Source organism: Aotus nancymaae, unplaced genomic scaffold (genome assembly GCF_030222135.1).
Source record: "Aotus nancymaae isolate 86718 unplaced genomic scaffold, 86718_ANA_hifiasm-v0.15.2.pri h1tg000051l, whole genome shotgun sequence".
Lineage (NCBI taxonomy): Eukaryota > Metazoa > Chordata > Mammalia > Primates > Aotidae > Aotus > Aotus nancymaae.
In genome coordinates, this window is record NW_026988465.1 from 16,846,019 (window position 1) to 16,872,888 (window position 26,870).

At 42.8% G+C, this 26,870-nt stretch overlaps 1 protein-coding gene across 3 annotated transcripts in view; it reads right to left on the reverse strand.

The window, feature by feature from the left end:
- Window positions 1–1,109: 1,109 nt before the first annotated feature.
- Window positions 1,110–26,870, reverse strand: part of MBOAT1 (membrane bound O-acyltransferase domain containing 1) — a 112,524-nt gene continuing 86,763 nt past the window's right edge. For 2 of the 3 annotated variants that reach the window (XM_064363028.1, XM_064363029.1), the window contains exons 8-13: window positions 24,932–25,124; window positions 18,739–18,842; window positions 15,326–15,390; window positions 12,988–13,120; window positions 9,931–10,082; window positions 1,110–2,517 (exon numbers count right to left, since the gene is read on the reverse strand). In XM_064363028.1, the coding sequence (XP_064219098.1) occupies window positions 2,391–2,517; window positions 9,931–10,082; window positions 12,988–13,120; window positions 15,326–15,390; window positions 18,739–18,842; window positions 24,932–25,124 (774 nt within the window). In that variant the 3' untranslated portion in view covers window positions 1,110–2,390. The remainder of the gene's footprint in view (window positions 2,518–9,930; window positions 10,083–12,987; window positions 13,121–15,325; window positions 15,391–18,738; window positions 18,843–24,931; window positions 25,125–26,870) is intronic. The other variant, XM_064363030.1, reaches the window with a different exon arrangement.

The window sequence follows — 26,870 nt, forward strand, 5'->3', positions numbered from 1 at the left end:
ATTTTTTTCTATGGTTAAGTGGGTTTCAGAGGAAAAAGGATGCTCATCAGTCTCCTGTGTGTTGTTCTTTTTATAGTGAATAAAGCCTCAGCTTTGTGCCCCAGGGCCTCACACCAACTCTGACATATATAGCATCTGTAAGTGTAGCTCCTAGAGGTTTGACTTCTCCTCATTCCATAAGGAGTCAACAGTTCTGGGCGGTCACTAGTGGGACCAATCCCCACTTTGCCCAGGACTGAGAGCTTGGGAGAGTCCTCGGCAAACCAGGGCAGCTGGGCATCAAGGCAGACACCTCTCCTCTCATCACCAAGTTCTTCTTTCAGACATGAGGATACTTATGTTACATACAGTGAAACCTGGTCATCAATCATGTTGTGAATTCAAAGACTTCACTATCATATGATGATTCCACACGCTGCACACCAATGGTAATATGTACCCTCTTTGCTGGTTTGGAAGACATGCGTTTTCCTTGGTCTGGTACCTCAATCTCTACCTGATGGAGACACACTCCGACAGATCTCAGGTACCTACAACCCCTTCCCCTACCCACTGTCCAATATTCTTCCTGGGACAACAGTAGGGTCGCCCCTAGATTTCCTTGTTAAAGTGAGTGAGACTCATGTACTAGCTCACATCTACTACCTCTTAACTTCCACTGTCCCAGTGGAAGGACTCTAAGGACTAGAGTTTGGGTTCCAGGACTGTGTACGCATGCTTTAGAGGAACAGGCACATCACTTTCACATTTCACTATCCGAGGAGAAGCACCAGTAGGACACATCAGGGAAAGACTCACAGCTGATGGTCTTCATGGGACTACCGTGGACTCAAATCTCAGCTCTACCACCAACGCTGTGATCTTAGGGCAGCTGGCAAATGTCTCTCTGATTCTCAGTACTGTCATCTGTGAAAGGGGGTAAAATCCTACCTGCAAAGTTGGGAATGAAGATCAGAAATTATACCAAAACACAAGACACCCAAGGGCCTGAAATATACAGTAAAACCTTAAGTTGGTGCACATTTGTTAAAACACACAAACACACACACGTTTCTGAACATCAAGTCTCTACTAACACAGACAAAAAGCAATTCTTCCCGTCAGAAACATTTCCTTTACACAGAAACATATAGTTTATTCAGTAAGAAATTAATTTTTTTACCATTGGATTCAAATAAATTTTCTCCTCCCAAGCAATGTGATTGAGGGCACAGCATTGCAGCATACATTTTATTATTATCATGATTATTTTCCACAACATTTAATACCATGCTTCCTTCTCTCACATAGAATATTACCCAATAGAAGTCCCCAAAAGGAGCCAAACACATTCATAACAAAGATAGGAAAAAAACTTTCAATATCTTCTTTCCAATATGATGATTCAACTAAAACAAAGCTGAATTTCTCAGCTATGGAACTGAAAAAAATGAAAATCAGCCCACGTGTACATCACGGCCAGCCATGATCATTAACACCTCCATGAAATGAGGGGAGAAAAGACAGGAACAATTGCTTCTTCTTACCAAACTTCTATATAACTTTAAATTACTTTTTAAAAAAATTATTTCTCTAAAAGGCATTCTCCTTCCTTTTTGAGGCGTGAACATTTGTGTGTCTTCTCAAGACCGGCCCTGGGCAAGCAGGTGGCACTTGTGAAACAGAAACATTCAGAAAACAGCAGCCCCTCTTCAATTCCATGTACAGGAGACTTTCTGATTTTCAATCTTGGCTCAGGTCAGAAGAAAAAAGGGAAGGTTTACATTCCTTAAAAAAAAAAAAATTGCAGCCTATCTGAGGGCATGTCTGATTTTCAGTCCGTCCAAGAGTGCATGGTTAGTCCGCTTGGTGCGGAGAGTTTTCAGTGCCCTGAAACCATGGTCCCTCTACCTCCATGGTCCTCTGAGTAGAGTTATTATGTCTGCAGACTAGTAATATCACAGGTCAAAGGGTCTGGGGCTTCCCAGGGAACCACCATGTCTGAGTATGCTCTGATTTGGGAAACCCGTGACAAGTCTTCTCGGCACTCATCTTCTAATGCTTGGCACCAATGCCTGCACTCCCCGCAGCCAGGGCGCGGTAGCTGGAAATCATGTCGGAAGGGGCGAAAAGCCAGCAGCCCAGAATGGACTGTCTCTGCAGCTTTGGCACCTTCTCCACACACCGCCACACCACTCAAGTGTCCTATGAAATATTAAAACCAGTAACCTGGACATGGCCAATTTATCTGCACAAAAAGTCTTTATAAAAATACTCCCTGCACTTTAAACACGAAAAAAATAAAGATGCATGTAAACATCGCCTCTAAGTCACGGGAGGAACCCTTGAGCCTTTTCATCTCATCTTTCGAATGTTCTGCAGTTTTGCTTGTTCTGCTTCTGTTGGAGGTATCAATCTGTTTTTCTCTTATTAAGAGAGTTCAGAGTCTGAGGCTGCCTTTGCGTATCAGCTTGTGGTTTCATTGGCAGAAACAGTATTATCAGGAGACTTATGATGTGCAAATAAAAGTACATGGACCTAGGAATGAAAATACACAAAAATTATATTTCAAATAAGGATGTACATGGGAACCGTCACCTGATTACATCACCCACAGCATGGCAAGTGAGAGCACTGCTTCTGGCAGTAGGAGACGTGTGTGCACTCAGGCTTCCCTCTAGCGGCTCTACAGAAACTTCCCTGGATAGGTGAGTGGGTCACAGAGGAACTGAAACCACAAAACTGGGCAGGGCAAATCAACAAGCTCATTTGTGGATACACATGGTACCGCCCCCTTCACATAACAGGCTGACCAAGAGAATTAACCCCACACCAGCCAGAGACCCCCAACATTCAAAGTCTAAGGACTCCCAAGACCAAATTCAAACCCAGTACAGTCATATAATACTTAATGACATTTCAGTCAATGATGGACCACATTAATGATGATGGGCCCATAAGATTATAACAGAACTGAAAAATTCCTGTCACCTAGTGACGTCATAGCCAATGTAACGTCATAGTGCAATGCACTGCTCATGTGTTTGTGGTGATGCTGGTGTAAACAATTCTATGCTGCCAGCTGAATAAAAGTCTAATAACACATATTATTACAAAAATACATAGTACTTGATAATGGCAATGAATGATTATGTAACTGGTTTATGTATTTACAATACTATACTTTTCAATTGTTACCTTGGAGTATACACCTTCTGCTTATAAAGAAAAATAGTTAACTGTAAAACAGCCTCAGGCAGGTCCTTCAGGAGGGATTCCAGAGGCACTGATATCACGGGAGATGACAGCTCCGTGAGTGTTCATGCCCCTGGAAGACCTCCCACAACGGGACAAGATGTGGAGGTGGGAAACAGTGATCCTGATTATCCTGAGCTTGTGTAGCCTAGGCTGATGTGTGTCTGTGTCTTAATTTTCAACCAAAAAAAGGTTACAAAAGTCAAAAAAAAAATAGAGAAAAGCTTACAAAAAATATGAAGAAAAATGTTTGTGTATCTGTACCATGTTTGTTTTAAGCAAAGTGTTGTATTACAAAAGAATCTGTTTTTTAAATGCTTAAAGTTTATAAACTAAAAAAGTTACAGTGAGTTAGGTTAATTTATGATTGAAGAAATAAGTTATTTTAACAAATGTAGTGTAGCCTAAGGATACAGCATTTATAAAGTCCACCAAAGTGTACAGTGATGCCCCAGGCCTCCACATTCACTCACCACCCGCTCACTGACTCACCCAGAGCACCTTCCAGTCCTGCAAGCTCCCTTCACGGTAATACAGATGTATCCTTTTTTATCTTTGCCAGATTTTTACTATACTTTTTCTATGTTTACATACACAAATACTTACCATTGTGTTCAAATTGCCTACAGTATTCAGTACGGTAACATGCTGTACCGGTTTTCAGCCTATGAGCAATAGGGTATCCCATACAGCCTCAGAGTATATAGTAGACTATATCACCTAGGTTTGTGCAAGTACACTCTGTGATGTTCAAACAACGATGAAATTGCCTAATGATGCATTTCTCAGAACACATCCCTGTTGGTAAGCAACGTGTGACTGTATCCTATCCTCTGAACACAACGCAACTAATGCTTTAACCATTGCTCTACTCAACTATAAATAAAAAGTTCTTCTTATGTGTCTTATGAGCCAGAAGAATCCTGATTTTGAAAATCCAGTTCATAACCCTAAAAATAACTGTCATCTAAACTAATAAAAAACAAGTTTTGCTTTTGATGTTTGTGGACCTCTACTGTAAAGCGTAGTATTCGGCAGTATGCACGATGTAGATGGTCAATAAATATGGTCGTATCAATACATGCGAGTAATCAGAAACAGCTGCATTAGCACAGTTGTTCTAGATACATTTGGAAAGATTAAACTCATTTTCCCCAGTGCTTTTTAAGAATAAAGGAAATAATTTGGGGGAGGGAAGAAAACACAATTGATTTATGAATCATCCCCCAGCTTCTGTGATTACAAGGTCAGGCACATTAGAATCAGGTAACTCACATATGCCCCTAAGCTTCTCCATCCTTTAGCAGGAGGAATGCCTCCCTGACAATGTTGACAGAATAGTGAAGAGCTCTAACAGAAGCAAACGTACGTGCATTTGTTTATTCTTTCAATACACATTTACTGCTTAGGATATGCAAAACAATAAGCTGGATCTACAAGAAGGCATCAGCCTCCACCCCTTCCCATGTGGGAATGGAAACAAGACAAGTACATGATTAACAGTTGTTTCACCAGGGAAGGGGTAAGCGGCCCCAGAAAGTGGTTATCTAATTCACTGTCTAAACCAAGACATTGAGCATGGAAAAAGCGCTCCACAGATAAACACGCTGGCTTAACAGGTATAGGCTGGGATTCTCATGGGCACACCCTGGCCATAGGTAACTCCAGCTTTCAAAATCTGCACATCCAAAATATGTTATACTTTGCTCTTGAGCTTTGCCTTAATCTTTCATATGTGGCCAAATCTATACTGGAACAATTACATTAGGTAAAGTCCAGCTACTCTGAGCATCAAGTGGAAAAAATTTCCCTCATCTAGTGAGGTTTAGCAACCACTTTGACCTTTCACATTTCTCTAAAACTTTAAGGAATATTTCATCTTTATATTATGGAAAGGCTCAACTAACATATATTGATCATGTGAGGCACTGACCTAAGGACCCAGATACAAAGATGAATTAGATGGGCTTCTGGCTCTCAAGCAGTTTGCCATCTATGAAAGTTTCTACACAAATTCTAACATTCTGGCCAGGTCCAGTGGCTCAGGCCTGTAACCCCAGCACTTTGGGAGGCCAATGTGGGCAGACTGCTTGAGTCCAAGAGTTTGAGACCAGCCTGGCGATATGACAAAACCCCATCTCTACAAAAATAAAAAATTAGCCAGGTGCAGTGGCACGTGCCTGTAATCCCAGCTACTTGGGAGGCTGAGGTGGGAGGCTGAGGTGGGAGGATTACTTGAACCAGAAGGCAGAGGCTGAAGCGAGCTGAGATCACAATTGTGTCACTGCACTCCAGCCTCAGCAACAGAAGAGACCTCAACTCAAAAAACAAAAATTCTAACGTTATTACACACTGAATTTAAGAAAGAGTTATCCAATTAAAGACAAAATGATGTATGTAAATTTGCTTTTCAAAGTGATTTCACAGAAGGGTTTTTTCATAATACATTTAAGTATTCACTTGGGGTCATCTGCAATGTAAAGAAGTTAGACTGAGCACTCTAAGACTGAGATCAGAAGTCACTCGGGACTGAACACTGTTAGGTCTAGACCTAACAACTAAGCACACATGAAATTTCAATGATAAGCAATGAGGATATACTGGGGAAAGGGCTTGCGTACAACTGTGGTTTACTGCTAGCTACTGAATTTAGTCCAAGGGGAGGAACAGATCTGGAATGCAACCAGACCCGCCTTCACTAAAAATCTATGCAATTTTGTTTCTTCACCAGATTCAGGGATTTTCTTAAAAGATTATGAAAACACAGTTGGAGGTGTAATCAATCTGGAATAGCTGCTGGCAACATGTGGCTGTGAAAATTCGGTTCCTCCGTCCCACTAGCTGCATTTCAAATGCTCAATAGCCACATGTGTTGGGTGGCAAGACTCTCAGATGGCACAGAGGTAGATCATTTCTGTCATCATAGAAACTTCTATTGGACAGAGCTGATCTAGACAGGAAACTTAAATTATATAAATAACTAGACACCAGAGAAGACACTAGGTTGGATCACATAAAACAGACCTACTTGACCCAAAAAACGCCAACTCCTATTTTATCCTCAACAAAGGTGTTTAAAAATATATATATTCGGGGTTGTTTTTAAGAAGAAAAAAAGCTACTTGATAATTTAATTTTCCCCCTTGAGTTCCTGCCTAAGCCCAGCAATTGTTATGCTTTAGTTGGGTAAATGCACAGTACCACTAACAAACCATTTATTGTGATCCCCAAGCAGCAGTTTGCATCCCAAATAACTTCTCCTAAAGAAATTTTTAATAACTCCACTACTGATATTGCCATTAAGGGAACTCTGAGTCCAAAACTCAGGTTGAACATTTAGCTGTGTAAATTTTGTTACCATCTCTGAGCGGCCACTTCCTCATGTGGCAAATAGGGATACTGATGCCTACCTGACTCTCTCCTCAGCACCTCCCTCCACCTTGGATTCTATGTTCTGCCCACATTCACGTTTCTCTGGTCTTCAGTGCACAGAGCTTTGTCCTATACTACGGAGGGCTACAGGACAGGGCTTTTCCAGGCTGTTCCCATGTCCACAGCACTGCCCACAATGCCCCGCCTCGCCCACTGCGCTCACATACACTGAGTCTGCTTCACTCTCACTGCACAACCTCCAGGACTGAGCTCAAAAAGAGGCCCCCAATGCCTAGGATGAGGCAGGTTCCTGTTACATATGCTCCTAAAACTCTATGCCATTCACTCAGAGCATGATCTCAGCGTGTATTTATACATTTGTCAATTACTCCCTGACTTTTCCATCAAGCTATCGCCCCCATGAGAGCAGAGATGATTTCTATATTTTGCTTTCCATTCTAGCCCCAGCTTCTAGCACAATGCCTAGCACACTACCGGTATTAAATGATACTGAGTAGAATACAGGCATTTCTGCTATAACACGATCAATATATTCCTTAAAAATCTCGTATGAGGCAATATCATAGGCTTAGAATACCAGGGCTTACAGGGAAAAAAAAAATCATGTTAGAAATAGATAACACAAAACCTAGGAGGATTCTGTAACAAAACAGAGCTCTAAAGGCAACAATTTGGACAGCTCCCGCAGACAACTCAATGGTGCCAAAGGCTGCTTCTGGCCATGCTAAAAATGCAGAAGACAAAAGGGCAAATGTTGGCTTGAGAGCGCTGACAAATGGGAATGAAATTGCAGCCGGAAGCATGTGGGGCTGCCCTAGGTGGGCACAAGGAGGCAGAAGCAGCCAGAATGCCGGCTTGTGGATGTGCCTCTCTGAGGAGGGAGCCCCAGTGAAGGGAGCTCAGTTCTATTTTCTTCATCTAGGACTGAACTGACTCCTACCTCTCTAGCAGCTGAGCTGAGGGCTTCTTTTTGGCTAAAGATTATAATTCTCTTCCCACCTTTCTGGCTCCCCTTTGCATAGAGAAATTCGGGTATAGGCCAGGCACAGTTGGTCACGCCTGTAATCCCAGAACTTTGGGAGGCTCAGGTAGTGGATCATCTAAGGTCAGGAGTTTGAGACCAGCCTGGCCAACATGGTGAAACCCCGTCTCTACTAAAAATTACAAAAATTAGCTGGGCATGGTGGCAGGCACCTATAATCCCAGCTACTTGGGAGGCTGAGGCAGGAAAACCACTTGAACCCAGGAGGCAGAGGCAGTGAGCTGAGATTGTGCCCTTGTACTCCAACCTGGGAGACAGAGCAAGACTCCCCTGTCTCAAAAAAAAAAAAAATTGAGTATAAACCAGCACAGCTTTCATGTGATATTGACATAACTTCTCATCATCTAATTAGTAGTATAGAAGCATACATTGTAACAGAATGGACTTTATTGCTGAGTGTTATATGGTTCCCTCCACCTTCTCTTTCTATAGCCTCAAAAAAATCATCCCACTTACAAATGATACACATAATGAGTAGTAAAAAATTCTTCAATTCATTCACGACCCCTCCATCAGCTATCAGGAATTCCCAACTTAGGAAGAAGGTGTGTTTGCATTGTTTATTTCTAAGTCACTTTTAAAAAAATGATACTATGTTCCAAAGTTAACCAAGAAAAGCCTGTGCGACTCATTAAATAATACAAGTTAGCATTTACTGGGTACAGACTAGATGCCAGGTACTGGCCTGAGCCATCTGCACATGTACCGAATTAATTCTAGTATTCAGTACTAACAAGGTGCTCTGAGGGGAATTCTCTTCTCAGGCTCATTTTCCATTTGAGAAAACACAGGTAAAAGAGGCTAACACAAGAACAGAAAACCAAACATCGCATATTCTCACTGTTAAGTGGGCTTTGAACAATGAGAACATATGGACACAGGGAGAAGAACATCACACATGGGGCCAGTCGGGGGTGGGGAGCTAGGGGAGGGATAGCAGGAGGTGGGGGGCTAGGGGAGGGATAGCAGGAGGTGGAGGGCTAGGGGAGGGATAGCAGGGGGTGGAGGGCTGGGGGAAGGATAGCAGGGGGTAGGGGGCTAGGGGAGGGATAGCAGGGGGTGGGAGGATAGGGGAGGGATAGCAGGGGGTGGGGGAATAGGGGAGGGATAGCATTAGGAGAAATACCTAATGTAGATGGTGGGGTGATGGATGCAGCAAACCACCATGGCACATGTATACCTATGTAACAGAACTGCACATTCTGCACAGGTACTCCAGAACTTAAAGTGCATATATATAAAGGTTAACAACTTGCCAAAGGTCACACACAATCAGTTCACAAGAGCGTGTGCTCAACCACTTCACTACAGTGGAGAAATACAACTAATTAAACATAACTGTGAAACAATAAAAGCCAGCAATTAGAGGTTTGCAGTTCACCTGGAACATGGGTGTCTGACTATAAGGGTTGGTCTCTGGTGCCAGCTGCCTCCTCCTCCAGCCTCAATTCCACACACACTCCTCCAACACGTGCAAGTGGCAGCATAAATCCCCTATAGCCTCACCAGGGAGTCTTTCTGCACACCATTCGATCAGGCAATGCCAGCCTCAGCAGCACCCCCGCTCCTGCCTCCATTTCTGTCCTACTCTCAGATGCCTCATGGTCTCCAATACAGCCTACCCCCCAGGAAAAAGAGCTCAGGGCAGCAAACTCACCGTCTGAGTTTTTAATCAGGGTCCATCTCTTCAAAATATACTGCCATGAGGGGGTCCCTGAGTGACATTCTGAATGGCTTAAGGGATTCCTGTCAACAGTGCTCGTATGTATTGGAATTTGTACACTGGCATCTCCAGAACAGCCATTTCCTCTTAAAGCTTCTATGGATGTTTTCCACACTGAAGCCCCATTTAGAAGTGTTTAGGGCCAGGCACGGTGGCTCATGCCTATAATCCCAGCACTTTGGGAGGCCGAGGCGGACGGACCACCTGAGGTCGGGAGTTCGAGACCAGCCTGACCAACATGGTGAAACCCCATCTCTACTAAAAATACAAAATTAGCTGGGCATGGCGGTGCATGCCTGTAATCCCAGCTACTTGGGAGGCTGAAGCAGGAGAATCACTTGAACCCAGGAGGCAGAGGTCGCAGTGAGCTGAGACTGCACCACTGCACTCCAGCCTGGGCAATAAGAGCAAAACTACGTCTTGGAAAAAAAAAAAAGAAGTGTTTAGGACTGCTTCATTCAATTTACTGCCTCCTAAGTCAAACACAGTGAAAACAGAGTAGTTTACTAGATGGCAACTGAGAACAATGGAAGCTTACCTGTATAAGCTGATGGTCGGTTCAACTGCCAACATCACGAAGGGCGCCACCGTGTAAGAGACAGCCAGCTGAGTGACAGCCCAGGTGCCTGCGTCATAAACAGCCTTGAGAGGTCTTGACGAAAGGAAATAATGTCTGTAGTTGTTCCTGACCTGCAAGCCAACACAGGCAACAGTAGTGAGAAGGGGGTGAAAACCAAAAACCACGTTTTACTCTGTGCATACAGATAATATGCCACAGGCACACAGGCTACAGAAGATAACCAACATCTGAGTTGTACTTTCAACTACAAATACCATCAGGAGTTTTTTTTTTAAAGGCAGAGTCTTGCTCTGTCACCCAGGCTGAAGTGCAATGACGCAATCATAGCTCCACTGCAGCTTCAAACTCTTGGGCTCAAGCAATCCTCTCACCTCAGCCTCCCAAGTAGCTGGGACTATAGGCGCATGCCACCACGCCTGGCTAATTTTTCAAAAATTTTTATAGAGATGTGGGTCTCGCTTTGCTGCCTAGACAGGTCTCGAACTCCTGGGCTCAAGCGTTCCTCCTGTCTCAGCCTCCCAAAGTGCTGGGATTACAGGTGTGAGCCACCGTGCCTGGCCAACTTTTCTTATTAAAATAATAATAATAATAATACATGTTCACTGTAGAAAAATGGTCAAACAACTAAGTAAACAAAAAAAATTTCTTTCTTTTTTAACACCTCCCAAAGAAAAGTATCACTTAAAAAACCTGGCACACAACCACCCAAGCTTTTTCTAGTCACATGTATCACTATTAATATTCTTAACGGCACCAATATAATTTCTAACCCATTTTTTTCCTTTAGTAATACATCATGGACTTTTTTCCATGTGAGTTAATATTAATCTCCAATATAATTTCAAGTTACTTATGGAAAAGTTAGCTTGTCTTCCCATCCCATTTGGCTATTATAAATAATTCTGTGATGCATATCCTTATAAATAAATCTCTGCCCTGTTTCCTAGTTACTTCCTTCAGGTAATGATAACACAAATACTATTACTATTACTAATAATACAAGCAGCTACCATTTACTGAGTGCTTACTCTGTGCCAAGCCTGTGTTAACGCTTTGCAGGCTCATCTCTGGTTGATTCTCCCATCAAGCCTATGGTGTCAGCACCATGATTCCCATTTTACAAACAAAGAAACTGAGACTTAGATAAAGAGACAGTTCTTTGAAATGGAAAACGCTGGGTTAAAGGATACACTCATTTGTAGGTCTTCTGACACATGTGACAAGACCTGCCTCTAGAAAGACTCCCAGTTTCCAGATTCAGGTCAAAGGCAGAGCTGAAAACAATGACTGGGTGATAGGCAGGTCAGCCCCAAGGCAGACGATGCATCAGTGCCCAAGGCAGCCTCTCAGCCCTAAGTTCTTCAGGACGGAGACCGGGGTCCATCCATCCAGCAAGGCTGCACATCAGCTATGAGATTTTACTGGGTAATTTCTAGTGCCCGAAGACATGTTGTGACTGTTGACTTCAATCTCCTTCTAGACAAAATAAAAACACTGTTCTATCAACTCTCTCCTCTCTATCCCCTAGCTAATTTATTTGCAAATAATGTTTCCAGTCCATCCTAAAGAAAAGCTCTACACAAATCTGAGCCTTTATGCCAATGAGACAATAGAGCTAGAGACATCTTAGGGAATAATACTCTGGATATATTAGCAAACAGTTCTGAGTTTTATTTCTTAATTTGTCCTGACCACTTGTTCTCTAGTTTTCTTTTATAATCTAAATAGTTATATGAACAGAAGAAAATGTCTCCCCTATTTTCTATGTACAAATATGTATGATATGCACTTAATTTCAGAAGTATACTAACCAGCATGAACAGTAACCCACTTTGTTCACATGTATATTCTAGCACACCTATGTGTAACTAAAACAAGAGATCCTCAGAGGAGGGACTCTTGTCTTGTTCACTGCGGTAGCCCAGCATCTAGAACACTGACCAGCACATAGGAGGACTCCTGAAACCTTCACGGGATAAATAAATTAAAGGGTGTGTGGATAGCTATGTGGGACTCCTGAATTCACATCCAAAATATGGCTCAACCAATGTCAATAAGAACTCTTGGCATCGGAAATAAGGCAGGCCACAATCACAATCAAGGATCAAAATAAAATTAAATACAAAACTCCTGTATTTGACAACAAAAGCACTGAATCGCAATGACTTCTACGCATGCTCATCTCCTTCCTGGAGGGAAGTTTTACTCTTTTTTTTTTTTACTTTAGGTTCTGGGGTACATGTGCAGGTCATGCAGGGTTGTTGCATAGATGCATACTATATCTGGCATTTCTCCCCATGTTATCCTTCCCCAAGGAAGAATCAATATCATGAAAATGGCCATACTGCCCAAAGTAATTTATAGAAAGTGTTATTCTTTATTATCCTGCTCTACAACAAGCAAACTGCAGAACAATTAGAGAAACTACAGGCTCCTGAAAAAACTTAGAGAACCAAATTTACAAAATTCACAGACACAAACTAGGCTAACTGGGCTGGGTATGTAAACGCATGAGGTTAGATTAATCTCCGACAGACTCACTTCCCATGGTCACTATCTCGCTGACTGCTCAAGAGACTGTGAGTTATTTCTAGGCTCAGGGTAATAAAATGAAAAATTAAGCAAAGTAGAAGCAAACTGAAGTCCTATGGTGCCTATATTAATTAATCATCATCATCATCTGTAATTAGTAGACTGTATATGCTCACAGCCTTTAACAATTAAAAATGTTTTCATCTCTTAGGCTACTAAACATTGCTTCTAACATTACTTTCGCTTCAAAAACATCCTCTGTAACTATGAGCATAAAATGGTTAACCACTTTTGTAACGACTCCTGGTTCCTGCATACTGAAGTATTTCTCTAATCGGAAGATTCTCGCATACTGTTTCATTTTACAAAACATCACTCCCCGCTTCACATCCCATCCCCAACTCCTACGAGGATCCAACAGAGAACAAGCATGCAGGCATCAGATTACTAAGGGGAAGGACCCTGGGCCTAAAGGATGCTTACCGCTCTAGCTGCTAATGTGACAAGAATTCCAGTTAAGAAGGTAAAATAGTATCCAGGGTAGACACCATGCCACAAAGCAGACAGGATGAAGGTTAGCACCGTAGGGTACCAAGGGACCCGCTCATAGCACACGCTGTGAGGAGAGGAAGGAACAAGACACAGGTGAAACATACCAGAAACTTCTAACTGCAGCTGCTGCTTCTTGGATAAGACCACGCAGAAATCATTTGGTTCATTACTGAAGGGATGCCTCCCTAACCCTCTTCAAGGACTTGCCATGCAATCCAAGCAGCCTGGACTACCTTGGTTTCCTTAAGCATTACCAGACAGGCAATCCACAGCTCTGCCTTTTAAGGAGATGTTAAACATTTTTTACCTCCATGGACTAAATGATCTGGACCCATCACACTGTATCTGTTACAGGTCTGAGTGATCACTTTCCACCCAGCAGGAGTTCCTGCCGTAGAGACAATTACCCCACCAATGGCCTCCTCTACGGGGGTGCTCAAGTAAGTGCCATTGGCATTAACAATTTTGGAATCAGGGTCTTTAGAAATGAATGCTCTCACTTAGTAAAAATTAATTTACCTTTCCCACCAGGCGCCTATGCCATCTAACCTAATCAACACCATCCCCTTTTCATCTCTTTGACAACGACTCTGTCACAAAATCAATGTGTCAGTTATATGACCTCCTCAGGTCTCACAGTGTCCATCAGACTTCAATCCGTGAATTTGCCTTGAGAAGTGACACTGTGACATTCTAACAGATGTCAGCAAATACCTGAAGGTTTGTGGCTCTCTGATTGCTTATTTTAAAAAAGTGATGGGGAATTTCCCTCAAAACTCAGTCTGTGAATTGCCAGTGGCACTCTAAGGAAGCCACCACCTGGTTTACTAAATGAGAGGACTCAGATAAAAAATAAAGTAGAAATTCAAACAGTTAACACCAATCCAGCACTGTATGGGTGGTTAACAGTAACTGATTTAAACACAAACTAAGCACTATAGCTCCCTCTTCATAGGAAGAAAAAGAACGCATTTGCAGAGATAAACACAGGACTGAGACCCCATTTGGACACTGAGTGACTCAGTACATTGGGAGTACTCAGTATAAAGAAATAGAAATTTATGTTAAAGTCATTTGCAAAATTAATTAATAGCAATAATGTTGAGGCTAAAATTGTTCAAATCAATTTTCAGAAAATATTGCATGAGTTTACTCTGGAGGAATTATGACATATTCTGTCTCTTCTCTTACCGCAATGTTTTGACCCATGAAAGATGCTGCTTATCAAAACAGTAGAATCTGCTTTAAAGCATAGTATTTTTACACTCTCCCTGTACTCATTATGATAAGCATATCACCAGGTAGAAAAGCTTGCTGCTTCAAGGACAGCATATTATTATTTCTATAGTAAGTAATGCTTTGAATTTTGGAACATGTAGGAAAACAAAAAGGGAGAGAAATAGCAACAAAAATATAAATTTTAAAAGCATAAACATCTGGGATACCATAAAGCTTTTACTGCTAGGGGTGAACACTGCAATCATCAGTGATTTGATGCAGACATTAACCTTCCTTGACATCTGAGTAATAGACTCTCCCTCTAGGTAAAAGGCAGCACAGCAGAGAGGTCAAGAATCTAATTTTGGGCTGGCTGCAGTGGCTCATGCCTGTAATCCCAGCGCTTTGGGAGGCCCAGGTGAGTGAATCATCTGAGCTCAGGAGTTCAAGACCAACCTGGCCCACATGGTGAAACCCCGTCTCTACTAAAAATACAAAAAATTAGCTGGGTGTGGTGGCAGGCATCTGTAATCCCAGACACTTGGGAAGCTGAGGCAGGAGAATCGCTTGAACTCAGGAGGCAGAGGTTACACTGAGCCAAGATTGAACCACTGCACTCCAGTTTGGGTGACAGAGTGAGACTCCATCTCAAAAAAAAAAAGAATCTAATTCTGAAACCAGACCATTTGGGCTTGTATCTAACCCTTAGCTGAGTGACTTTGGGCAAGTAATATTACCTTTCTGGGTCTCACTTTCTTCATCTGTAAGATGTTTTGCATAATGACTTACGACATCTCATGGGATTGATGGAGGATTAAACCAGGGCCTGATATACAGTGATGGCAGCGTTCAGGAATATAAAATACATATGCTATATTATGACCTTCTCAAATCACCGTATTTCTACTTTTTCATTTACAGGGCACAGATGTTAATACAAAACAAGAGTGTCAGATGACATCGCCACAGGCAGATTACCGCTGTTCGTCTACTGACCCCCCACCACATATCCCAGTGCCCTACGTAATGAGGTCCTTTTTGTTCCTCTTACCACTTTAGCCAAGTAGCTGTCTGAATATTCCAGTTTTCCAAGTACATTTTGAAACTTGTGGCAGTCTGGAAAGAAGAAAACAACACCTATCATTAGCTTTAAAAATACCCCAAGTAATGGAAAGTTCTCCCCAGTTTCCCTGGCAGCAGGTTAGATATGGTATTTCAATACTGACTACTCATGGTCGAGAGCAAATCAGCTGTTCCATCCTACACAGGACAATTTTCTGCTGTTTATAAGATCTACTTTGCAACTAAAACTTGGCTTGCAAGGTCTCAATGTTTTTCAAAATTTATTTTCAAATTACAGGAAAACTGAAGGAACATTTTGTGGGTTTCCTTTTTACTCTGGTTAATTTTTTTTTTTCTTTTTTTGAGATGGAGTCTCGCTCTGTCACCCAGGCTGGAGTGCACTGGCACGATCTCAGCTCACTGCAACCTCCTCCTCCCAGGTTCAAGCAATTCTCCTGCCTCAGCCTCCTGAGTACCTGGGATCACAGGTGCCTGCCACCATTCCTAGCTAATTTTTTGTATTTTTAGTAGAGATAGGGTTTCACCATCTTGGCCAGGATGGTCTTGAACTCCTGACCTCATGATCCACCCGCCTCAGCCTCCAAAACTTCCGGGATTACAGGCATGAGCCACTGCACCTGGAAAAATTTTTTAAGTCATCTGAATTTTATAATTCAATATTCTCAAAGGGATTTGCCCCAGGAAAACTTTAATCACGGGAATTTAGTGCTTTTATGGGGATAGCTTAAATTTAATTGCCATCTTTTCACTGTGTAGCCCTCTAAAACTATGTCAATCTTGTGCAGTTAACTCTATAAATAGCTACTAGGATTCCAATGCTTCCACATGTTTCTGGACTAGTAAGAGATGTGATGCATGAGGGATCACAATACAGGAAAGGAAATAAACGGCAGTGACGCAAGCAAATCAACCACTGAGGAAGGGACGTCCCCAAAATAAGCCATTACCTGGGGACATCCCCAAAATAAGCCATTATCTGGATTTCCTCATTCAAAAAAAAAAGGTGTTATCCAAGTCTAGTGATAAAAAGCATGAAGTGGCCAGGTGCAGTGGCTCATGCCTGTAATCCCAATGCTTTGGGAGGTCAAGGCGGGCAGATCACCTAAGGTCAGGAGTTCAAGACGAGCCTGGCCAACATGGCGAAACCCCATCTTCACTAAAATTAGCCGGGCATGGTAGCGAGCATGTGCAATCCCAGCTACTTGGGAGGCTGAGGCAGGAGAATGGCTTGAACCCAGGAAGCAGAGGTTTCAGTAAGCCGAGATCACGCCACTACACTCCAGCCTGAGTGACAGAGCAAGACTCCATTTCAAAAAAAGAAAAGCACGATGCAAACATATAAGGATCAGAACTCCTAAAGAAGGTAGAAAGTCTAAGTACCACTTTTTTCTGAAGTGTCTTCAAGCTTAAGAAAATCACATACAGGCCACACACTGGGCTAATGTAATACATTTGTAAGAGACAGAGGGAAAGAGGAAGAGAGAGAAGAAAGGGAGGAAGGAAGATAGATGAAAAATAGATCTTTTTATTGTGACTTTTTATTTCAAAACCTCAAGGAGTTTTATTTATCTATTTCTTCTATGGCTAATAAAATGTTATAGGCCAGCCTCGGGGTGTCTTAACTAATCAGACTTCCATGTTTTTCTTTAGTTTCTCGTCCTATAACAAATGTGTGATGAAAATATAAACTTTCTCCTCTGGTTTTCTTTTATAATAAATACATAACTTAATGACTCAGCCCTTTACCCTGAAGACACGTCCACTGGGGAAGGATTCTGTTTTTTGGCTCATAGCTATGGGGACCAGTGGGCAGCCGAAGGTCAAGAGGGACCACCCTAAAGGACATTTACCCAACAAAACTCCAAGGCGGCCAGTCTATGAGTTTGGAGGGAGAGAAGAATTTTAGTGGGAAAAAGAGGAAAGTCATAACATACTTGAACTGTCTCTGACATCATCTATATAAGAAAGAGAAGCTTACGGATCATCTATAACACTTCCAAAACTGAGACAGGTCATTCTGAAAGCTGGAACTTGTCCACTTACGACGTGGTCCATCTTGACCGGGGACTGCTTCTTGCCGCACATGCAGCGACCAATAGGAAAAGCATTCTTTGTTCATTCAGAACTGATGCTGGAACTTGGCCACGCTCTTACAGCATCTGCCAAGCCTTTCCACCCACAGGCGGTTCCAGAACTGTACAAAAAATGAGTGTTGTGCCCACAGTGGGCCCTCAGTTAATATCTGTTGAATCTGTTTGACCTGAGTAACCAAATAGCATGGTGAGTTTACGGTGAATATATGATGTAATTTACTTAGAAAACAGAGACACGCTTCTATTTCTTTCTGCTTGTTTGCCTTTTGAAGCAGCGCTGTCTCAATGCTAAGAAAAAAGAGAAGTGAAAATATAATCCTCCCTATAAATCCCACCATGTTTTGTAGTTGAAATGTAGGTTTCCCTCTGGAGGCCATCCACATACAAAAAGCCTCAGGCAAATGAAGGTGGGGGCTTTCCCCATGCCTCCTTCTGACCTAGTTTCTACCCAATGTGGGTGGCAGGTGGTCAATTTCCATCTATCTCTGGCTTCCTGCTCTACACACACAACCCCTCCTGCCCAAACTCCAGTGGACTCCATCTGCCCTGTGGCAGGTAGAAAACCAAAACCAACAGCAAACACGAGTCACCTGGACAGGAACCCAGCACTTCCACATGCTGAGAATCATCCATTCCTCCCGTTCAGCTGCAAGGGGGAAAGGGTCTGAGACTGGGCATTCCTGTCGACTTGGAGTGCTAGCAATTCAAAGTAAACCCAGGAATATAAAATACATATGCTCACCTCTGATAATGAAAGCAGACCAAAAACTGTGGTGCAAGAACAAAGACAAAGGGAGAGAAAAACCATGCTCTTCCAGTGGCCTAAAAGTTGTACATTATGACAATTCTTAAAAGTGAACGGATGGTAAATGCCTCCAAGGAACGACATAGAACGTCTGCAATATTGAAATCAAAATACAGGACCTTCCATTCTGCGTTCGTCACTGACACAGGTAGAAAGGGACCGAGAGAGAGATGACACTGGTACTTTCTAGTTGAAAGAACAGGAACGTAAACAAAGAAAAGATTTTCCTGGCTCTTTTTCAGATTTTGTGTGTCCTTCTTCCCTGACCCATTAAAACTGTCAAGAAAGTACAGAGCTTTAGAAAAAAAAAAAAGAGGAAAACAATTCTGAGATGCAAAATGTCCAGGAGGCTGCTGAGCCTGGCAAGCCCCTGAGAGCGGCTTTTCCTCGGACACACAGATGAAACATTCTGGGGATACACACTCACAGCAAGCCCTTTGCTCTCCTCACTATGGAACTTAAAAGCATCATACGCTCACTCACCTCAATTTTCCAGATGTTTAGGTTTGAAAGCAGATCCCAACAGAAATTCCCATTCTTATCCACTCCGCTGAACCCAAAGCCGGCTGCGTTATTCACTGCATCAGCTATGGTTTTCAAAATAACACATTAGGACATGGACCAAAAGTCACATTGTTGCTTTTAAAAGACACTAAATACCTGTCTAGCTTCACAATGAAGAAATATGCAGCAGTTTCCTTGGAAAAGGAACCCCAAAATTAAAGGACCTGGTAACATTCTGAATCAGAAAAACATATTTGGCTGTTTGGTAACCTTGATTTTTAGGCATTCATTCCCTTGCAGTTAGGGAACACCTGCTAAGGTAACAGGAAAGAAGCCAGATGTCCACAGAATGCAAAAATGAGAATAAACAAGAAATGAAGAACCAAAATGAATAAGTAAACAGCAGAATGACCAACTCAACCGGAGGAGAGAAAAGAAAGGAGGTAAAAATAGATCTGAGCTCAAATACAGAGACCAGAAGAAAAAGGGACCCAGAAGAGGTCTCAGAGCTGTCACGAAAGATGGCAGGGCATTACCTAAGAGGCAGTGCTCAATCAGGAGGAGAACCGGCTCCGCAAGAGAGACTGGAGCTCCTTCTGGACGTGGTAAGCATGAACTGCGAGCAGTATATCAGCTGGAGCTGCCAAGATGGGGTTAAAAAAAGTTGGCTGGGCACGGTGGCTCACGCCTATAATCCCAGCACTTTGGGAGGCCGAGGCAGGCGGATCATAAAGTCAGGAAATCGAGACCATCCTGGCTAATGCAGTGAAAACCCATCTCTACTAAAAATACAAAAAATTAGTCAGGCGTGGCAGCACCCGCCTATAGATCCAGCTACTCAGGAGGCTGAGGCAGGAGAATCACTTGAACCCGGGAGGCACAGGTTTAAGTGAGCTGAGATCACGCCACTGCACTCCAGCCTGCCCGACAGAGCAAGACTCAGTCTCAAAAAAAAAAAAAAAAAAAAAAAAAAGTTTAGGTCCCAAGACAAAGGACAGAGCTAGAGATGTGACTCTGGGGACAGCTGCAATGGAGGCCACAAGTGGAAAAAATCACCCAAGCCAACCACCCATAAAAGTCCCTTTAAAAGCACCTGTTTCCATCTTTCTCTTATGTCACTAAACTATAAGAGAATGTCCCCCTGCCGGGAATATTTCAATTCTGTTCAATTCCTTAATGAACTCAACACACTGTTATTATGATGACCAAGAGGCTAATTGTGTCTTTCCACTTATTGTCTAAGAAAATATGAACTAATCAAAATAGTTAAGTCATAGCACTGTGAAATACTAGATCTGGAGGTCTTAGAGAAATCCTTTTTCTATAAAAGTACGACTGTAGATGGCCTTCTGAAGAGCTGCTCTAAAGAAAAACAACCTGTCCTACGACTGTCTCATTTATATTTGGCAGAGCTGATGATTTAACACTGCTTATCTTACTCGTGGCTTCACTGTAAGATGATCTGGTTTCTTTCATTAGGAAGTGTGCAAGAGACCGAGTCCTTCAATGTCATTTCCACCCCCGACAACTGGATGGGAACCCAGTGGAGAAGAAAGACAAAGTGGGGGTGTGCCTGTAAGAACTGAATGGTTTTCAAAGTGTGGGAACCAATTCGTGAGTGACAGAGATCAGTGACACTAAGGGCCTTGATGTCTGTGTTGACAACTAAAACCAGAGCCCGGCTGACCATCACTGGGACCAGCATGGCCACTTCTAAATTCCTTCTTCCAACTCCAGCCTCATTTCTGGCATACCTGGCTAGACCTAAGAGAAGAGAATAATGATAACTATCGTGTGTGTGTGTGTGTGCGCGCGCGCGTGTGCGTTTGTGTGTTTTTTTCAGTGCTCATTATCTTTCCAGAAAACACTTTACAGGCAATTCCTCATTTAATTTTCACAATAATGTCAAGACAAAAGGTTAAGAATGGGCCCCGGGGGCGGCGGGGGAGAAGACTAGACAGGTTTCTACCACCAGTCAACAGCATACCACATACATGAGCCTGGGAGAAGAATCATCTAACTTCTAGAAACCTATTCCCTTGAGCATAAAGTGGATATAATAATGGTACCCATTTTAAAGGGCTTTTGAAAGGATTAAACAAAATTAAATATGTGTGCAGTACATAGCTCAGTGCTGGCCCAAGTCAACACTCAAAAAAGTTAGCTGCTGGTATTATAATTATTATGCTACTAAGGGGACTGAGACATCTTAGATATATTAGGTAACCATTAAGATCACGTAGCCTTTGGGAGGCCGAGGTGGGTGGATCACCTGAAGTCAGCAATTCGAGACCAGCCTGGACAACATCTCTACTAAAAATACAAAAATTAACCAGGCGGTGGCAGGCGCCTATAATTCTAGCCATTCGGGAGGCTGAGGCAGGAGAATCACTTGAACCCAGGAGGTGGAGGTTGCAGTGAGCCGAGATCCCACCACTGTACTCCAACTGGGCAATAAGAGTGAAATTCCATCTCAAAAAAAAAAAAAAAAAAAAGATCATGTAGCTTGTCAACAATGCCAGAATCAATCCTAGAACTCAATTCCACAACCTGAGCAGGTAAGAGCCACCCTGAAAGAGACAAATGGTGAAAGGTCCCAAGTACTGACTCTCAGAACCACACTGAGCCGACGTCGGACTCCCCGCTTCACCTAGTGATCCAATTGTCATTTATCCCAGCCTGGTTTTTGTCTCAGAGCAGTGATGGGCTCTATGTTTGCCAGTCCAAAAGTGGTTTTACTTGAACTATACATGGCTCTAATTTACTATTACAGATAAATTAATTTGTACCCCATATGTTGGACTCTCTGGTCCTTAGAAAACAGCCTGGATTCAAGTCTCGCTAATTAGTACTAGTACTAAGTGGTAGGGGAAACAGCCAGGACTATACACTAAGTCCAAAAGAAACAGTTTAATTCTTCAAATATAAACAGTACCTAGAACTAGGCTAACACCGCGCAGCGGAGATTCATCAAGAGGCCAGCTTTAAGGATTACATTTATAATCATGTGTAATTAGTATATCAATTATATGTAAATGGTGTTTTAAAGAGAGCTGGAGAAAACAATTATTCGGTTAAGCAGTTTAAATATTCCCTGACACACTATTCATTGCTTCTTTATTCATAAACAAGACAAAGGTTAATTTCAGACCAGCCCATGCAATCTAAACTGTAACAAACTTCAAATTGAGGCCATACAAATTAATGAAGTGTTTCTACTGAAGCTACCCAAAAAAGATAAAGGAAAAGGAAGCATGGGGGGAGAGAAAGAGCTAAGTCCACAGAGAAAGCTCTCCACAGGAAGGGGCACCTCTGCGCTGTACGCCAGATATCTGGGGAATCCCCTAAAAGGGTAGAAAGGTGCAGGCGCCCCCTGTTCCCGTGACACTTCCCAGTCCAGGTCCCTGCTGGCACAGCCTTTCTGGTCTCGGACTTTCCCTATGGAATGGAATGGCCTTTCTTTCCTCCTGAGATCAGGAGCTCATTTAGTCCGGAAGCCAGCCCTTAAGCCCTGGGATACAGAAAACGGGAGCCAGAGGATAGGAAGAGGGAAGAGAAAAGGAAGGTGAGTGAGGCAGCAGAAGACGGTAAGGGGGAATTCAATATATTCTCTCTCCCTCTCTCTCAGTCCCCTACACACACACGCACACACTCACTCAGATTTGAGCAAATTAAAACTATTAATTATTTGGCCAGGCACTGTGGCTCATGCCTGTAAATCCCAGCACTTTGGGAAGCTGAGGCAAGTGAATCACCTGAGGTCAGGAGTTCCAGACCAGCCTGGTCAACATGGTGAAACCCCATCTCTTCTAAAAATACAAAAATTAGCTGGGCATGGTGGTGCCTGTCTATAATTCCAGCTACTCAGGAGGCTGAGTCAGGAGAATCACTTGAACCTGGGAGGCGGAGGTTGCACTGAGCCCAGACCATGCCATTGCACTCCAGCTAAACTGCATCTCAAAAAAAAAAAAAATTATTTCACATAGAAAAAAATAAGCCCAATGTTTCAAGGAGGGTTCCAACCATAGCAGGTCTAATGCCTACCTGCTAAAGAAGTCATCATTTGTAACTGCAGAACAAGAAATAAGATAAAAGAAGATTACTGAAGCTTCCTCAATGACCAGCCCAAACCCGTCCTTTCCTCTTGACTCCTCCCACTCGGACAGCTTGAAGAGTATTGCCTGGTGGCTGCATGTGTCTGTGTTCCCAACCATGCAACGATCTTGAGGGACAGTCAACATCTTACCTTTCAATTCTTCCTAGCACAGAATCTGGTCCTCAACAAAAACCCCTTGAATTGCATTGAAAGTGTCCAGAAGCAAAATTTCCCTCATTGCAAATTTTACAAAAGCTCTAAGTCAGATAACTCTGGCCAAACGTTACAGAACTGCAGCACTGGACTGAACTTATGCAGGAACACTGTGGCCCTTAAAAATAATCTGGACTGGAGGAGGAAGGAATGGGGAGTTACCATTTAATGGGCACAGAGTTTCTGTCTGGGTGATGAAAAAGATCTGGAGCTAAGACAGTAGTGATGGTGGCACAGTATTGTGAATGAACTTAATGCCACTCGTGTACCCTCAAAAACGGTTAAAATGGTAAATTTTATATGTATTTTGCCATAATTAATATTTTTTTTTGAGACAGAGTCGTGCTCCATCACCCAGGCTGGAGTTCAGTGGCGCAATCTCAGCTCACTGCAACCTCTACCTCCCTGATTCAAGTGATTCTCATGCCTCAGCCTCCTGAGTAGCTGGGATTACAGCAGCTGGGATTATCCCAGTCATTTTTTGTATTTTTAGTACAGACAGGGTTTTGCCATGTTGGGCAGGCTGGTCTTGAACTCCTGGCCTCAAGTGATTTGCCTGCCTCAGCCTCCCAAAGTGCTGGGATTATAGTCATGAGCCATTATACCTAGCCAAAAAAATAATTTTTTTTTTTTTTGAGACAGAGTCTAGTTCTGTCACCCAGGCTGTGGTGCAGTGGGGCTATCTCGGCTCACTGCAACCTTCACCTCCCGGGTTCAAGTGATTCTCCTGCCTCAGCCTCCCAAGTAGCTGGAATTACAGCCGCCTGCCACCATGCACAGCTAATTTTTATATTTTTAGTAGAGACAGGTTTCACCATGTTGGTCAGGCTGGTCTCAAACTCCTGACCTCATGATCCGCCCACCTGGGCCTCCCAAAGTGCTGGGATTACAGGTGTGAGCCACCACGCAGGCAATCATTTTTTTTCAAAAGTAATTTGGCACCTGCAAACTTTAATTGAAACTTTAAACTTGAAGCATGAACTGAGAGAGAAGAGGAACTCAAGCCATTAAGTGCCATTCCGTCATCCGTGGAATGTAGGCCGAACACCTGGAAACCAAGTTTAATAATCTGTTTTATTTAATAATCCAAGTCACTGCCTCTGACATCAAGTGCAGGTCATTTGCAGCTAAGATGCCCAAATCCCATTCCTGAAAGGGTTCCGGTGTGACAGACAGGGCTTCCACGCTTTTCAACACCCTTTCCCAGTCTCTACGGACACAGACGCGTTTACAGCTCATGTCAGCAAAGCTTTATGCAACTACAGTCTAAAATTGTTTGAAAGGAAAGAGATAAAAGCCTAACATGAACCAAGTTATCCCACAGGGGGAAAACAAAAGGTGTGATAAAACCAAATGAAGTTGAACTTTCTACCTAAAAAAATTAAAAAATCAGCACTTCAAGTCAGCTTCCTTGTAAGACATAAAAACCTAACTACCAGTTCCTTAAACAAGTGTAACCTAAATTAGCAAGTGTGCTGGTAAAATTAATTCAGAGTTCATCCTATATTACATAAACCCCAGAAAAACTGCAAGAAGGCCAGATCATTCCAGAATTTCCCCTCAACGTCCCACTGCTTTACATGGCTGGTTTTGGTAGAAGAAGTTTCCAAGTTTTGACATCTGTTAATAACATTGGGTTTGAACAACAGCCAGGATGTGTTTCTCCTTATCGTGGAGAACTGAGATCATCGGGGGTGGGAGAGAGGAGTGCTATGTTGGAAAGTTAAAACTGACCCTGGCTCAACTGCCTCCCGTTACGTGTCGAGCTTCTTTGATCAGGTGATCCAAAACATCGTTCTGGCTAAGCCATCCAAGGAGCAGCATTTTTCCCTCATTCATTTAGGGCTGCTCCATCAAACTTACCTAATGTCCATGCAAAGTAATACTTGGGCTTTGAGGCTTGCATGACCACATATAAGTAGCAGAGTCGAGCCGGAAAGCTTGCTTTATGGACAAACCAGTCATCAACAAGGCAGGTGACAGGAAAGGTCTTCGTGAGCGTCAGAAACAAAAGGAGAGACACCAAGGTGATGCACAACTTGTGTATCACGGCTCCCTGGAACGGGGATATGGGGAAAAATCAGCGTCACCATTCAGAAGCTCGGGTATGAGGAAAACAGCTTTGGCAAAGGCACGTTAAGGACCACACCGCTCCAACAGCTGGCTGGCATTATTTTCTAGAAGGGCAGCAGGCATCCTTTCTCATGACACACGTCTGACAATGGATATTAGGTGCTATATTTAGATACAGAACATGCCTCTGACACTTGAGGGTTAGACTGGAAGAAAACCCCCATCATTATATTCAATTAACAAAATGTAAGTACTTTCATTATCCAAAACACAAGAGAAATAAATAAGACGGTGGCAAGTTTCTATTAAAAAAGAAAAAAGAAAAACATTTGCACATTTACGTTCCATTCCTATGACCAGCTTGAGTCACCAGCAGGGAAGATAGAGGCTCAGGTATGAAGGATTCTGTGCAGGTGATTGAGTACCTGGGCCAGGACATGGGCAGGTAATGGAGAGCTTCAGAAAGCCTCCCAGGATGGTTTAGATGTAGTCTACTCTGGAGTTAATTATGTGCTGGCTTTTTAAATTCCTCTGGACAGAGTGATTTTACCCAGTTTCCCTGACATTTCAGGGAATGTCCTTCAACATTCAACTGAACTGTAGTCTCCCACTTTATTTAAAAAAAAAAAAAAAAAAAAAAGACTTCTATTGGTAATATGGGCATAGCAACAGCACCTCCCTCAGAGGGCACCTTGGGGTGTAAGTGAATGAGTATTTACAAGGTCCTGTGAACAGTGGCTGGATCCCAGTTTAGTGCTTAGCATGCTCAGTCACAATTACAGCTCTACCATGATAGGCACCAGCTCATGGACCCCAGGTCCTTTCTCAGCTGTACGTCTTGATCCAAACACTACCTCACCACCTCACCTTATCTGTGCACAAAAATGCAAGAATTTCCTTGCAGAAAGACTCTCCGATGACATTATTGTGTACATAAAAGCACGTGAAGCGTGAAAACACTAAGGTGACAGATACAGTCTAGAAATGTGGTAACTTTGGTGTCTCGCAGCCATGGTGACTTCACCCCTAGATCCTTTCAGTAAAGCAGATGAACTTGACACACTTGACCAACCATAAAGTGCTCAGAACCAAACTGTGTCAAATATACTCCAGAAACTGAGGCAGGAGAATCGCTTGAACCCAGGAGGCAGAGGCTGCAGTGAGCCAAGATGCGCCACTGCACTCTAGCCTGGGCGACAGAGTGAGACTCCTTCTCAAAAAAAAAAAAATTAATTAAAAAAAAAAAATCAAAACAAAACAAAAAAAACCTAAAAACTCATACCTAATTAATAAATCACTTAAGTTCTCACCTAACTCATATTTTTTGCCAAGACTTTAGCACTTTCAAAATATTTAACTCGAACTATCTTCATTTCCTTCCTTTTCCAATTTTTACCACTCCTTTCATTAATTTCAAATGTCCCTTAAATATAGGTTATTTGAGCTGAATAAATTTAGCGTATTTGTAATGAGTTATCCTAATATTGACTAATTTGGGATTGATAAAATTCAAGTTCGGGGCTGGGCATGGTGGCTTACGCCTGTAATCCCAGCACTTTGGGAGGTCCAGGCAGGTGGATCACGAGGTCAGGAGTTCAAGACCAGCCTGACCAAGATGGTGAAACCCCATCTCTACTAAAAATACAAAAATTAGCCAGGCATGGTGGCAGGTGCCTGTAGTCTCAGCTACTTGGGAAGCTGAGGCAGGAGAATCGCTTGAACCCGGGAG